A 15,416-nucleotide genomic window follows, 5' to 3' on the forward strand; every position below is an offset into this window, starting at 1 on the left:
TACAAAGTAAAAATATTGAAAGCCTAATTAATATGATGTAACAGGTGGACAAATACAAAACAAATTTTTGTCTCCGTACGTATCATCTATTCGACCAATACTTGGCCAAATTTTATTGCTCTTCTTTACAAATGGCTGAAATATAAACAATTAATTAGAATCTTTTTCAAAATGATAAATTTATTTCAAAAAGTAATATACTTACTGCAGGAAAAGCAGCTGTTTCTCGAGAATATGGCAAATTCCAGTTATTCCTTATAACTTGTAATTCCGTATGAGGTGCATTTTTTAAAGGATTTTTCTCAATGTCGAATTTGCCAGTTTCAATATTATTAATTTCACTTTTAATTGCTGCAAAAATGTACATTAAATGTTTGTAATATTTTCAATATTATATTAATAATAATTATAAATGGCCAATGTATTATAGAAAGCATTGTGTACACATTTTATAAATTAACCAAAATTTATATATATTAATGACCATGTGTAGACAGTTTTAAATTTTCATAATTTGTTTCATTTACAAAAGCACATATAGATTAACCAAACAATGTATACAATTCCCATAACAAAATATTGACCATAACATAAATATAATTACTTACAAATGAGTGCATCACAGAATCTATCTAATTCAGCTTTGTCTTCAGATTCTGTTGGTTCTATCATTAAAGTTCCTGCTACAGGCCAACTCATGGTAGGAGCATGAAAACCATAATCCATTAATCTTTTAGCTATGTCTACTGCTTCAATATTTGCAGTCTTTTTAAAGTCTCTTACATCCAAGATAAATTCATGAGCAACTAATCCTGTTTTACCTTTATACAACGTTTTGTAATGCTTTTCTAATCTCTTACTCATATAATTTGCATTAAGAATAGCAACTTGGGTTGCTTTACGTAAACCTTTTGGTCCCATCATTTTAATATAAGCCCATGAGATTGGTAATATAGCGGATGAACCAAAAGGTGCTGCTGATACTGCACCAGATTCTCTTAAATTTTGTAAATCGTTGTTTGTTGAATTAATCACCGGATGATTTGGAAGAAAAGATGCAAGATGTTTCTTTCTGTAATTATATATAAATATATAATTATGATAGATTACAAAATAATAAAACAAATGATCAATTACTTACACACCAATTGGTCCCATACCAGGACCACCACCACCGTGAGGAATACAAAATGTTTTATGTAAATTTAAATGCGATACATCACTGCCATAATCTCCAGGTCGACATAAACCAACTTGAGCATTCATATTTGCACCATCTAAATATACTTGACCACCAGCATTGTGAACTAGCGTACATATATCACCAATAGTATCTTCAAATACTCCATTAGTTGATGGATAAGTTATCATTAAACACGATAAAGTTTCTTGATATTGTTCAATCATTTCTTTCAAATGTCCAACATCAACAGAACCATCCTTGCCTACAAATATTGGTTTAACTTGCATACCAGCCATTTGAGCTGAAGCTGGATTTGTTCCATGAGCAGACACAGGAATCAAACAAACTCGTCTATGTTTATGACCTTTTGATTCGTGATAACATTGTATTGCTCTTAAACCAGCGTATTCACCCTGAGCTCCACTATTTGGTTGAAAACTAATATTATCGTATCCTGTAATAGCACAAAGATCTTGTTCTAATTCTGTAAATAATTGTTGATATCCTTGTGCTTGTTCTATAGGTGCAAAAGGATGTAAATCTGTGAATCCACGTAAACTACATGGCATCATTTCAGTCGTTGAATTTAATTTCATTGTACATGAACCCTGTTAATGAACACATCATTAAATCACTTGATATATTTACATATTATTTCACATTTGAATACTTACTAAAGGAATCATACTGTGTACAAGAGATACATCCTTATTTTCCAAATATTTCATATATCTTACTATTCTAGTTTCAGAATGATGACTTTTAAATACAGGATGTTGTAAATATAAAGAAGTACGTTTAAAAGGTGAATTCTCTAAAGATTGATCATTTAAAGAATTAGATTGAATTATTTCTTCTACTGTCACGTTTGTAGAAAAAATGTTGAACAAATCATTCACATCTTGTATCGTAGTTGTCTCATCGAGAGATATACCAATCGAATTATCCGAGAAGTATCTAAGAAAATATCAATACTTTAAAAAATGATCTATGAAAAATATGAAAAAAACAAAAAAATATATATATATATATTTACCTTAAATTAATTTTAGCTTTAACAGCATTGTCTTTTAAAATATTTAATGGAATATTTGGTAATACTTGTATGGTATCAAAAAAATACTCATTGTTTATCTTATGTCCGGCAGATTGTAAACCTTTAGCAAGAACTAATGTTAAATGATGTACTCTCGAAGCAATATTTTTGATTCCTTCAGGACCATGATAAACTGCATACATTGCTGACATATTTGCTAACAATGCTTGAGCTGTACAAATATTACTAGTAGCTCTATCTCGTTTGATATGTTGTTCACGTGTTTGTAGAGTCAAACGGTATGCATCTTGACCATTACAATCTCTCGTAACTCCGATCATTCTACCAGGCATTAAACGTACATATTTCTTTTTACAGGCAAAAAATCCTGCATGAGGACCACCATATCCAAGTGGTACACCAAATCTTTGACTTGTTCCAACGCATACGTCTACAGAAAATATTTCTGGTGGATTAATCAGAGCTAATGCCAATAAATCACTAGCAGCACAAACAAGGGTCTGAAAATATAATAATAATAATAAATAGTACTGTATAATTTAGAAATGATTTTGTGTAGATTTCAAGAAATTCGTTTAATACACTTACACCATCAGCTTGAGCTCTTTTTGTAAGTTCAGTAAAATCATAAATGGATCCAGTTGTATCAGGATATTGCAGAAGAATACCAGATATATCTTTTTTACTAGTATCAACATCAAATATGTTTCCAATTTCTAATTCAAGACCAAGGGAAGTAGCACGAGTTGCAATAACACCAATCGTTTGTGGATGTACTTTATCAGATACAAATAATTTCTTTCTTTTATTTTGCCTATAGGCAAGACCCAAAGCTTCAGCTGCAGCAGTACCTTCATCCAAAAGAGATGCATTTGCCATTTCCATTCCAGTCAAATCGCAAATCATAGTTTGGTAATTTAATAAGCCTTCTAATCTACCCTGTGCAATTTCTGGCTGATAAGGTGTATATTGTGTGGTCCTGTAATAAATTCTTTTCTTTTATTGTTATATATGTATATATATATTATTATTGTATTGTTTAAATGATAATTCATTTACCATCCAGGATTTTCAAAAATATTTCTCATTATGGTATGTGGTACACAACAGTTGTGATAACCCATACCAATGTAAGAACGATATACTTGATTTTTTTCCGAAATTTTTGTTATTCTTTTAATTAATTCATATTCAGCTGTATAACAAATATATATTACATTATTATAATATTACAATGTTAAATTAATCATTAAATAATACAATATAAGTATATGTAATAAGAACATTAAATTGAATCATATTTTAAGTGTAACATTATGTTGAAAGAATCACGTGAACGTTAAACTTAAATCACGAGATTGACCTATGACTTTAGATAAGCTGCGTGTATGATATAAAAAAAAACCCCCGTTAAATTCCATTCAAATCATATATATGCTTTATGTATATAATATATATATATATAATATGTATTATTAAAAATATTATTCATTTATAAAACAATTAGTATAATCAAAATAAAAATATACTTTAAATGTGATTCTATCAACAACAACAACAACAAAAATGTTTCTGCATAAACATGCATAAAGATTATCGTATTATCAGTAGTCTCGTGAATTGTCACGTTTTATACAGTTATTTTTACAGATAAAATTCACATGCAGAATTAATACGAGCGACAACAGAATAATCCAAAATTACTCACTAATTGGTTGTTCAATATTTAAATCTTTGTTATAAAGAATATGATCTGGTATGGCAGTTTTTGTTAATTCTTCTAAATTCTAAAATATAATTATTTATTAATAATTATAATATTATAATAAAATTGAAGATAATCTTACCGTGAAGCCAATGGTTTGCAACATTTTAGTCAATTCGTATTCTCTAGGTCCAATATGTCTATTTTGAAACTCATCTTTTTGTGGAAGTAATTTTTCAATATTTGTTGTTGTACTATTGTTATATTTATGTATATACAATGGTATTTTTTGATATTTATGCAGTTGTTTTGAACACTGCATTATTCTCAATGTAGAATACATTGTAATATTTAAGTACTATTATTCTTAAGTATGTGATTTTATTAAGAATACCAAATGGTTTGAAAGCACTAAGAAGAATGACTACAGAAAAGAGAATTTATACTGTGAAAAACTTGGTATCAAATGATGTCACAATCATTGATTACAACATGAACTGTTTTTAACCTTCAGTTATAAATCATTTACACAATAATATTATTTTTTATAATATTGTGTATTTATCTTTTAGATGAAAACGTAAATAAGATTTTTTTTATTTTTTTTTTATTTAAAAAAAATTGTCTTAAACTTTAACGTTTAACGTTTATTGCAATATCAAAATAAAAACATATTTGTCTATACTTTGTTAACTTACGTCAGTAAACGAATAATATTTAGAAGAATAAATAATAAATTTATTCTTCCATTTTATCTACGATTACAGTGTGATGATACAATTATTATTATTATTATATATTTTTACTTTACGAAATAGTAATAAAATTAAAATACTTAAATGGATTTAAGATTCAAGGGACATAATGAACATAATAAATAGATAAGTAATAAATAAGATTTACTTCATATATTTATCTTTATTTTGTGTTAGAATCTTAGCAGATGATTTAGCATCCAAAAATAGTGTGCCTACTTCTTCTATATCTTCCCTTTTAATATTTGGACGCTCATTAATTTTAGCAGTCAATGCTGCAGGTGTTAAAAGTTGTACTACGTATCGTAGAGTTGTTCTTGTTCCTAATTCACTAAGAGTAGTTAACGCATCATCATCTATTTGTAATCCTTCAGTAGTTGCTCGTAATTTAACTATTTGTTCAATTTCTTCTCTTGAATATGGCAACGTGCGTATAATAAGTAATCGATCCAATAAATCTAAAGGTATTCCATGTGGAGATATTATATCAGTGGTTCCTCTAATCTCACAATGGCCACGATTTGTCGCAAATATAACAATTGGTGCTATAGCACTTTCTAAGGCACGATGAAGATAAGTAAATGTTTCAATATCTAACATATGAACTTCATCTATAAATAATACTCCTGGTACTAATTCAGCAATTCCTTGATCGATAAATCTGTTCACTACTTTATTTATTTCTTTACGCAATTTATCTATAAAAAAAACGAACAAACAAACGTGTACATTAGTAAAAATAATGTTTTAACAATTGTTTTAGTTTAATGTATTGATTAAACAAAGTTTACCTGTTATCTCTGTTTTCTTTGGTTTCATAAGTTGTCCCATCATCGACATTATATCTTGTCCACCTTGTGGTTTAGCATTTGCAACATCTAAATCATGTAATGTTACATCTTGAATGACCTCTTTCTTTTTATGAACATCTCCTTTTGGTAATGGAACATATTCTTCAGCTTCCAAATCAAATTCAGTTGCAAAGTTATCACTTCTACCTTGTCTCTTTACAGCACCGCTGTTTACTTCGATGTAAATTACATCACCAGTTTCTACTTTCTCTTTTAATAGAGATTCATATATTGAAGGATCAAGTTTTAATTGTTTAGTACCCTTAGCTGTTTTCAAACCGATAACAACATGAGATACTGTTTTCCCATAACCACCCATAGGATTCTCAGTTTCTATTGGTGTCAATTCAGTAACCTCTCCTTCATAAACTTCTTTAGTTTCTTTGATTCTCAAACCGATAGCTCTTCGAAAGTTTTCCATGAGTACTTCTGTCTTTTTAATCTCTGAACTGTAAACTTCAGATCCTACCATTGGACAAAATGGTACTTTGTTACCAAGTTCTTGAGCAATGGCCAAAGCAATTGCAGTTTTACCGGTACCAGGTGGACCAGCTAACAAAACTGCACGACCTGCCATTTTTTTGGATTTAATCATGTCAACTACAATTCCAGCTGCCTATAAAGCAACAAAATAATAGTATGTCAATTTATTTATAACATAATTTGTAATATTATTGTAAAAGCATGTTTATAGTAATGAATGCAACTATTAGGTGGACCAAAAAGTAATGTCGTTTCAACAAATGTCAAATTTTGTATATTTTTATCAAAAACCGATTAATTTGTATCAATTTGATATTAAAAATTTGCATACTAGATGAAGAAAGATTGTTGATAACAAAGTTGATTATGTTATTGATTAAAAAAATATAAATTTGTTCGAAATTTATTCGTGTGAATTTAAGGTTAGAAAGTGATGCTACTTTCCAGTCCACCTAATATATTTATAAACAATATTAATTTAAAATAGTATTATTTAAAAATGATATAAATATTAATAAGAAAAAATGTTAACCTCACGAGCCAATTCTTGGCCAACGAGACCAGCAGCAGATTGAATTGCAATACCATTTTCGTCCAAACCTAACCCTTTAATATGCGTATGAGCAGAAATTCTCTGTGTTTTTGCAGTACTTTTAACTTCTTCGATCTTCATAATGCCAATAACTTTATTTATATCAGAATTAACAAATATTTCACAAAATCAATCACACGTGTTTGTATCAGGCTGTACTAACTGCGTTGTTTGGTATCACCTATAGTGATGCTGCAAAGCTATATGCACGTTTGATCGTTATAGCCTAACTTTTTAACAATGTTTCTATTTCTTATTAAAAAATAATAGTTGCTATGGTAACACAAATAATAGAAAAATAATACAAATAAAAAATATTAGTCTGATGTTAATGTTTAAAATATGATTATTATTGCTTTTTTATATTATTTTATATTTTAAATGTTTGTCATATAGATGACGCTTTTGTTTGATTTCTGTACACATAGATGGCGTGACGAATAATATCTTTCTCGCTAGTACATAAAATCAAGTATTTCAGTATAAATATCTGGAAAGGTTCAATGGTGTTTGGGGTCTGATGCACCTGGGAAAAATTGCCTATTGCCTTTCGCCTGTTTTCCGATCGCCGCATTATATACATTAAGTTTGGTGAGGCCCAAATCCTTTGCCCTTGGTGCGACTTTGACCCTTTTGCTTCCAAATTCAACATTTCTTTTTTTTTTTTTTTTTTTTGAATTTTTGTATCTATCTAGTAATTTATTTTGTATAGTAATTTATTTTGAAAGAAGGTTAATTATACAAAATTCTTGTAAACTGTATAACGTTTTTTTTATTTATACAAAATTAATTACACTTTATACAGAGGTTTTCTTTCTTCTAATGCAAGTTCCGAGGTAACATTTTGTATATCTTTCATCTAAAAATAATATAATTAAATATATAATATATAATATATATAAATCACATTATAGGTTAAACAATAAGGAGGTACCTTGACATGAGCATACAAAATAATTCCAGTCAATGTCAAAGTTATTCCAATGACTTGATTCATCGCTAAAGTTTCATGAAATACAATAGCTCCACCCAAAAGTAAAAGACAGAATTTGGAATGTCCCACCATATTATATCTAAGTTTTAAATGAAGGTGTATACAATATCATACTAAGAATTTGTTACAATTACAACTGTTACAAAGGATACGTTAAAGGTGAGGTTTGTCCTATTATCCAATACGATGTTAGATTTACAAAAAATGCAACTATGCCAGAAGATATAACCATGAACTGAAATGAACAAATAGTCAATGAAATATATTATTATTATAATAGGTATCTATAATATTAATATAAGCTTATACTATGTCCCAAAATGTCCAATTGTAACTGAGGGTCTGTCCAACAGGTTCCAACAATGGTACAACAATAAGCAACATAATTGCTGATAAGGGTGCTTGATAATACAACAATTGCATAGGATCCATTTGAAATTCTTTTTGTTTTCTGTTAATTAACTAAAACAGAAATATACAAGAGGTTTATATCTGGATAAAATTCTAGCATGCTTTAAATATCAATATAGATGCAATTACATTTACTTGAAACGAACGACTAAAATCAAACCAACATTCATTTGGTCTAATAGTTATTTAAAAACACAGCTGGAATAATGATTTCTTTTTAAATAAATAAATAAATAATTAAAAAAAGAAGAAGAACAAATGTGTTATCGTTAAGTACTTTCAATAGATATACAATTCTTCCAACTGTGATTAAAGTTCCATCCGGTAAAGATGATTCTATTTAACTTAAATCTCTTTGTTGCTCGCTATTTATCTAATACTACATATTTGATATTAAAAATATATCGTACAACTTGATATAAAGATGTCACAAATACTCCCAAGGTTGCATAAACCGTTCCAATGACATTAAATTGTATGTCATAATAAAAATTCATTATAACGCCAATAATGATTGGAATTAATGTCAATTTAACAAATATGCTGAAGTGTTTTTTATAAAATAATATTTGCATAAAAATAATGCAAGGGGTTGTTAGCATTTTAGCCACTTGATACGTTCCAACTGTATTATGAGCGAGACTTAAATTTGTTAATACAACAAATCCACAAAATGTAACTGCAATAAATAACATCTCTCTAATATCAATATCCTTGACACAAAAGACATACATTCTTTGACAAATGAGTAAACCGATAAAGGTAATAATAAAATGTATCATTGACAATGTAATATTAGGAAATTTAGTATGAATATACAGCCACTTATTTAGTAATACGATAACAATGGAAAAGAAAATATTTAATGTCAAATAAAATGCGGTGATAGCTTTTTTATTCATCTTGACACACCACTTATTATACTTTTAAAACAATGTCACAATTAAAATCAATTAAATTTGTAATATTCTTAAATGATATCTTAAATCAACTGAATATGCCGGTAACATTATTAATTAAAATCAATCGTATCTGCATGCGGATACTGTCAAGCACAAATCATGTGCTATATTTTTAACTTGATTAAAATTGAAATTCAAATTGATAGAAACACCCTCTTGTGTTATTTTTACAAAACGTTTATTTATATATAATACAAACAAATATATATATATATATATATATATATATATTCAAAAATATTATAAATTTGTATTTAATTTCAGTACATTTACCAAGTTTTTCATTAATATTCATATTTATTATAAATTATTCATTTGAGTAAAGTTCATTTACATGTATACATTTACTTCATCATTCAAATGTGATTGGTCGAAAAAATAACCAATCTCGTTTCGTTTTAAGTACAAAATGTGTCAGTCATATATGTTACCGGATAATAACCGCGTTCGATACCCGCTAAAATTTGTCTGCGAATGTTGTGATGTGCATTAAAAGATAAAGATATTTATTGTGTGTTTCAAATTAAAATATGGTAGAATATTCTTTAGGATATCGAGAAGTTGTTCCAGATCAAACTTTACATACGAAATGGAAGGAAATTATTTTGAGTACGGGTAAGTGTACATAACCTTAAACAATAGCTCATATCAATGACATGTATATTTATCAAAAATTCAATGTAAAAATTGACACAAGCAACAAAACGATTAATTTACATATTTAATACTATTATTTATACACGATTATTGTATATTATAAATGATTGTTTGAAAAATTTGTCAACGAGTTCACCTAACCACAATGTTTCATGCTTACCCGGCATCATTTGATTTGAAATGTTTCTTGAATGAAATAATACAAATTATATTGTTTTTTTAGGTGGAAGTCAAAGCACTTTACAAGATATAAAAGTACCAGAAAGAGCTGGCGGTTATTCATACAAAAATGATTCCAAATATTTCACACGTAATCGTTTTATTTATTGGAGAATTTCCCACGATGTACTTGAATTAGTCGAACAGAGTTTGGACGTCAATCTTGTTAAAAATAGAGTGAGATATAAATTCACAGGCACTCCTATCTTAGATGGTATTTCTATCCATGAAACAGTTAATTCTGTTATCATATTGGTAGTAACAGTTTCCAGTGTACATAAACTTTCATTCTCTCATCCAGATAAAATTCATAAACAGGTACAAATTTACTGGTTTATATTTTTGATTGTATTAATCATCTATATTTGACAACCAATTTGTTTTTGTAGGAACAAGAACATCATGCAGATGTTAACGTTCAATCAATATTCAGTGAAGCCAGTGCACAAAGTGCACGCGAGTCTAATACATTTCATCAAATAACTAGTGCTGGAAATACAAGTAAACAAATATTGTTGTTATTATCGAAGCTAAAATATCGTTCTCATTGATAAATATACATTTTGATTTATTTTCACAGATGCTCCAGTGTCACATGCAGCAACATCTTGGTTAACGTTACAAGATGAAGCATTATTTGCACTTGCTTACAACTCAGGAACAATATTACTTGTAAGACTGGACACAGTTACAGGTCTTGTACATACACATGATTTAAAACAAGATTCCATAGTGCCAAGATTTCTAAGCGGTATAGCTACCGCTTTCAGAGGTCGTAATTCTGAAGCCAATGTTGCTATTTCACTCGTTATGCATACTTATGGAAATGATACGTATTTATTTGCTTTATGTCGAGACGGCAATATACGTATGTGGTCTTGCAACAAAAATCAATGTATAGCAGTAACTAATACTGCTATTGATAATAATATTGCTTCTCAAGGAATTCAAGGCCATGTGTTAAGAAAAAGTTTGAATTCTAATAACGAATTATATTTAGGAACATTTTTGAAGTTTGGAACAAGTTGTGAATTTAGTATTCTTAAGCCTGTTCAAGAAAATGGTGTATTTAAATTTATCAGGCTATGTACTTTGTTTGCACCAGATGTATGTATTGAATATTGTTCATATATTTTTGTTTGATTATTAATTAATAAATATAATTATTTACAGCAACACCTGGTAGATTTTTCATTTACCAATACACATTTGTGGGCTGTATGGAGAACAAAAGACATGGACAGCGTTGCTGTAACTCATGCCCATTTACCAACAAATGAAAAGCATATCAATTCTGAATGGGAAACAGTGATTTTAGAACAACCACCAGATAGAGATTATATACTAAGTGATCCTGGTACAGATCCTAGACAAGCTTACATTAGTTACATTTTTCACCCAGGACAATTTTCTTTGACGGATATTACCAAAGCACTTAGTATCTATAGAAAATCTAATTTCATCGCTGATATAAGATTAACACCAGCAGTGTTAAAGGAACGCGTTTGTGTGGCAGTTGAAGCAGAAATACAAGCAGAAGTTATGGATTACGAATTGACGGATGAAGATTATTTAGAAATTGCTAATCGTTGTTGGTCTAAATTTTATTCGTGTGTTATTCAATATCATGCTAATGGTACTAGACCGGTTGGTTTATTATTGTTACCAAATGTTTTTGGTGTAATTCTGTTAAAAAAATCTTCATTTTCATTACTAAGACCAATGGAAGCTTTAGAGCATTTGATGCTTTGCAATGACAAATCTTATACGTCTCGTTTTAAAACAACACCTATTTTATCGCAAGATGAAGACATTTGTCAAGATTTAATTTCATTAATGGCAAGTTTAGTTATGTTGGAAGAACAATTGTCTGAAGAGCTTAAAACTGGAATAGAAAAAGAATTGTATCATTTGAAAAGTCCAGATTTAATTATTGATGATATGTTATCAAAATTAATGTTGGAACCAGAAGATCCTGTAAGTAATATTTTTGTATGTTTTTATTATCATATTTTTAATAGATTTCTTTGAATTATTTGTAACACTTTATTTTTTTTTTTTTCCAGTTGTCTAACTACGATTTTCAATCAGAACTTTATCGTAAATTGGCAAACGTAAAAGACATTTCTAGCGCAATGGCTATGTTGTTAGAAGCATTGACATATGATTTAGGACAACCAAATAAATTGCAATTAGAAAATAAAGGACCAAATGCATCGAAAATTTTATTAAATGTCAGTCATCTATTTGGAAGTCAATTGGGTATCTCAGCAATATCAGAAAGCATTGCACAAATTACCCTACTGAGATTTTCCATTTGTAGAAATTTATTAATTTTACAACAATTTGTACAACTTCGGCCAGAATTATTTGATTCAAGATCGTTGCATTCCATTAAATCATCTTTAGCACCAAAAACAGTTGTACTTATGCAAGCATATTACGTTGTCATGTGGATATGCGAATGTACTGCTACTTATTCACCTACACAATCATTGGTGTAAGTATAATGTTATATTAAATAATTTGTTAATAACATAAATTGTTGTATTAATTAAGAAATATTTTAGTGAATCTAGCTCTCAACGTTTATCAATATTATCACTTGCGGATTCAAAAACAAATATTGGACAGAGACAACTTCGATCTTTGTCTCTATTAGAATTATTTATATGTAGTATTGGTGCACAACATGCACACACTTTAATGGTTAATGCAAATATGGATCCTTCTTCTTTAATACCATGGCATTATGGCATGTTAACACATATTACTCTTATAGCACAACTTATGTATCCTTTTTACGTTCATATTGTTTTTATATTATGTTTAATTATTTTTTAATTTTTTTTGGTTGATAAATTAATTGATCATATTTTCTTAACTTGTTTGCTTAGATGGCCAATATCGGAAAATTTTATTTTCCCTGAATGGTTACTTTCTAGTTGTCAGTTTTTATTGGTTCAAGAATACGTTAGACTACTGAACACTTGGTGCGAATGGAACAGCGCATCTAGAAAATTTATATTAGCAATTGCTTTACTAGAAATGGGAGAGACACAGAAAGCTTGCGATCATTTCTTAAGAGCTTCAGGAGGAATTTTAACCGATCCCTTCTTAGCTGACATTTTATTGAGTTCTATTGTAACTTCAGAAAATAATGCTTTAACTCAATACTATCTTAAAGTAATTAAATTGTTTGAAGAACACAATGCAGCAGATTGTATAATTGAACTCACTGAAACAGCCATTTCAGTATCTGATAAAAATGATCCTAATTTGCCAACACTTCATTCTATATTATTTATACAACATCTTAAATTGGGTCATCACACTGAAGCTTATCACTGTTTAAATTCTAATCCTGATGCTGAACGAAGAGTTGATTGTTTGAGACAATTGATTATAACTTTATTTGAAAGAAAAAAATTAATTGACTTAGTATCATTCCCTTATGTTGATATGTACGAAGATTTAGAAAGAATAGTTGAAGGCAGAGCTAGAAGTGTTGATTTAATGGCAAATAATTATTATAATTTCTTATATAGTTTTCATGTAAATAAAGGGAACATGAGGAAAGGTAATTTTTACTTTATAATATATATATATTGAATTTAGGTAATACGATTGACTATGTTATACATTTAAAATATTAAATATATTAATGTTTTATTAATTAACTAATATCAACATTATTTTTACAGCCGCATCTGTGATGTATGAACAATCAATGCGTTTAAGTCAAGAGTCTCATACTGCTCCGATTATATTGAGACAAGCACAATGTTTATTAGCATGTATTAATGCATTACATTTGGTGAGTGAAAAATACAGATGGATCGTTAGACCCGTAATCGAACAAAGTTTCATAGAAGATACAAGTCCCCATAGAAAAAGAAGTATAGAGGGTGAAGAGATATTACATTATAAAATAAAAAAGCAGGTTGAAGTTTTGGAATTGGCTGATATTAAGAAAGAATATTATATAGTTGATGCCAAATTGAAATTATCTAAGATGAAATCAGAAACTCATATCATTGCACACGCAAGTAAGATAATTATCAAAATATTTTCTATTAATATATATATATATAAAAAAAATGGAGTATAATTTTGATTATAAAAATAATTGTGTTAAACATTTATAGGTCCATCTGAACTTATTGTTGTTTTATCGAGCATTGGATTATATACAACTGCTTTACATTTATGTGACATGTTCAAACTACCTAAAAATTCAATATTTGAAAGTTTGACATCTCAATGCATAAGATTATGTCAACATGAAGATCCCAAAGCTTGGGACTGGCTTGTACAAAATGATATCTTTGGTAAATATTAAATTATCATTATAGTTACATTTCTTTCTAATAATAATAATAATAATATTATTGTTTATACAGATATGAGTATAAGTAATTCAAATATTATAAATACTGCGTGGAGTTTGTTAAAATATCTTTTGGAAAAACACGAAAAAGATAGTAGTACTGATCTTCATAAATCTATTTCTCGGAAACTACTTCAAGATGGTGCATTTTTACCAGAATGGTTATTAATGTCGTATAAGGTATTAATATTATAATTTTATATATAACTAGGGGTACCCCCCCCCCACGCGTTGCTGTGGCTCACAATCAGTCCGATACACACGTCTTTAATTAATAAACAAATAATTGGCAATAAAATAATATTGCGATTATAAATTGAGATATAAACTATCCTATCTTTCAAGTTGGATAAAACTGCACACAGTGTGCAAAATTTTATTCAAATCGGTTCAGTAGTTTAGGAGTCCATTGCGTACAAACAACGTGACACGTAATTTATATATATATATATTAAGATTGTAATTTGTATTTAGTAAATATTGTAATATTAAATGCATAAATTACAATTTATAAATTGTAATATAATATTAAATATAATAATAAATTACAATTACAATTAAATTACAAGTAAATTGTACATTATATATTTACATTACAATTGTTAATTGTAATTTATGTATTTAATATTGTATATTTTATATATAATAATATATATTTATACTTTTATATATTAATATTAACGCGTGTTATGATAAAGTAACATTAACATTAACAATAATTTACTTTTATTACAGAAAAGAAATTCTGCTGAATTACTTAGACTGATGATAAATACAGGTCGTCTATTGGAAGCATGTCAGTTGGCAGTAGATTACATTAATGCAGTTTTAGGTTGTGGAAAAGAATATTTCGGATTAGAAACTTCATTATTGGCTACTTCTCCACCAGTTTGGTTACCATTTAATACATTGGAAGTTCTATTATTTGAACTTAAACTTGCAAGCGAGGAAGATTTACTTTATGTTGAGGTAATTTCAATTATTATTTTCAATTGTAACAATTTATTATATAATTTTTTTATAAAATTGTCTATTTAAAAATTACAGAGTTATCGAACGTTGCAAGATACGCTGGATAATTACATTAAAATTTTGAACCGTGTTTCAGAAGATATGATACGTATCAAAATGTATAATAAATGTTAACAGTAAGTAAT

General features: G+C 28.3%; 4 protein-coding genes and 1 long non-coding RNA gene across 5 annotated transcripts; 2 read left to right on the forward strand and 3 right to left on the reverse strand.

Moving 5' to 3' along the window:
* Window positions 1-11: 11 nt before the first annotated feature.
* Window positions 12-4,731, reverse strand: LOC107072249 (glycine dehydrogenase (decarboxylating), mitochondrial). The gene is made up of 10 exons (XM_015332028.2): window positions 4,088-4,731; window positions 3,949-4,027; window positions 3,300-3,435; window positions 2,829-3,219; window positions 2,220-2,740; window positions 1,858-2,140; window positions 1,142-1,791; window positions 609-1,072; window positions 206-351; window positions 12-135 (listed from the first exon to the last, which is right to left on the reverse strand). The coding sequence occupies exons 1-10, from the start codon at window positions 4,286-4,288 to the stop codon at window positions 28-30; spliced, it is 2,979 nt and encodes a 992-aa protein (XP_015187514.2). The 5' UTR covers window positions 4,289-4,731; the 3' UTR covers window positions 12-27.
* Window positions 4,732-4,838: 107 nt separating this feature from the next.
* On the reverse strand, window positions 4,839-6,999 carry pont (RuvB-like helicase pontin). Its single transcript, XM_015332034.2, has 3 exons — window positions 6,567-6,999; window positions 5,492-6,167; window positions 4,839-5,398 (listed from the first exon to the last, which is right to left on the reverse strand). Exons 1-3 carry the CDS (start codon window positions 6,705-6,707, stop codon window positions 4,845-4,847), a joined length of 1,371 nt encoding a protein of 456 aa, XP_015187520.1. The 5' UTR covers window positions 6,708-6,999; the 3' UTR covers window positions 4,839-4,844.
* On the forward strand, window positions 6,174-8,280 carry LOC107072255 (uncharacterized). The gene is made up of 4 exons (XR_001476563.2): window positions 6,174-6,188; window positions 7,055-7,462; window positions 7,541-7,779; window positions 7,974-8,280. It is a non-coding gene; the product is annotated as an uncharacterized LOC107072255 (long non-coding RNA).
* Window positions 7,373-9,145, reverse strand: LOC107072254 (solute carrier family 35 member E3). Its single transcript, XM_015332035.2, has 5 exons — window positions 8,442-9,145; window positions 7,930-8,082; window positions 7,773-7,855; window positions 7,561-7,699; window positions 7,373-7,485 (listed from the first exon to the last, which is right to left on the reverse strand). The coding sequence occupies exons 1-5, from the start codon at window positions 8,931-8,933 to the stop codon at window positions 7,417-7,419; spliced, it is 936 nt and encodes a 311-aa protein (XP_015187521.1). The 5' UTR covers window positions 8,934-9,145; the 3' UTR covers window positions 7,373-7,416.
* Window positions 9,146-9,400: 255 nt separating this feature from the next.
* On the forward strand, window positions 9,401-15,407 carry Nup160 (nuclear pore complex protein Nup160). Its single transcript, XM_015332003.2, has 13 exons — window positions 9,401-9,608; window positions 9,874-10,187; window positions 10,259-10,370; window positions 10,450-10,976; window positions 11,043-11,846; window positions 11,936-12,369; window positions 12,440-12,661; window positions 12,767-13,449; window positions 13,574-13,918; window positions 14,018-14,200; window positions 14,273-14,439; window positions 14,995-15,228; window positions 15,307-15,407. The coding sequence occupies exons 1-13, from the start codon at window positions 9,524-9,526 to the stop codon at window positions 15,403-15,405; spliced, it is 4,209 nt and encodes a 1,402-aa protein (XP_015187489.1). The 5' UTR covers window positions 9,401-9,523; the 3' UTR covers window positions 15,406-15,407.
* Window positions 15,408-15,416: the final 9 nt, after the last annotated feature.

This window comes from Polistes dominula, unplaced genomic scaffold (assembly GCF_049000335.1).
Source record: "Polistes dominula isolate Pdom_NZ unplaced genomic scaffold, Pdom_raw_medaka contig_84, whole genome shotgun sequence".
Taxonomy (NCBI): domain Eukaryota; kingdom Metazoa; phylum Arthropoda; class Insecta; order Hymenoptera; family Vespidae; genus Polistes; species Polistes dominula.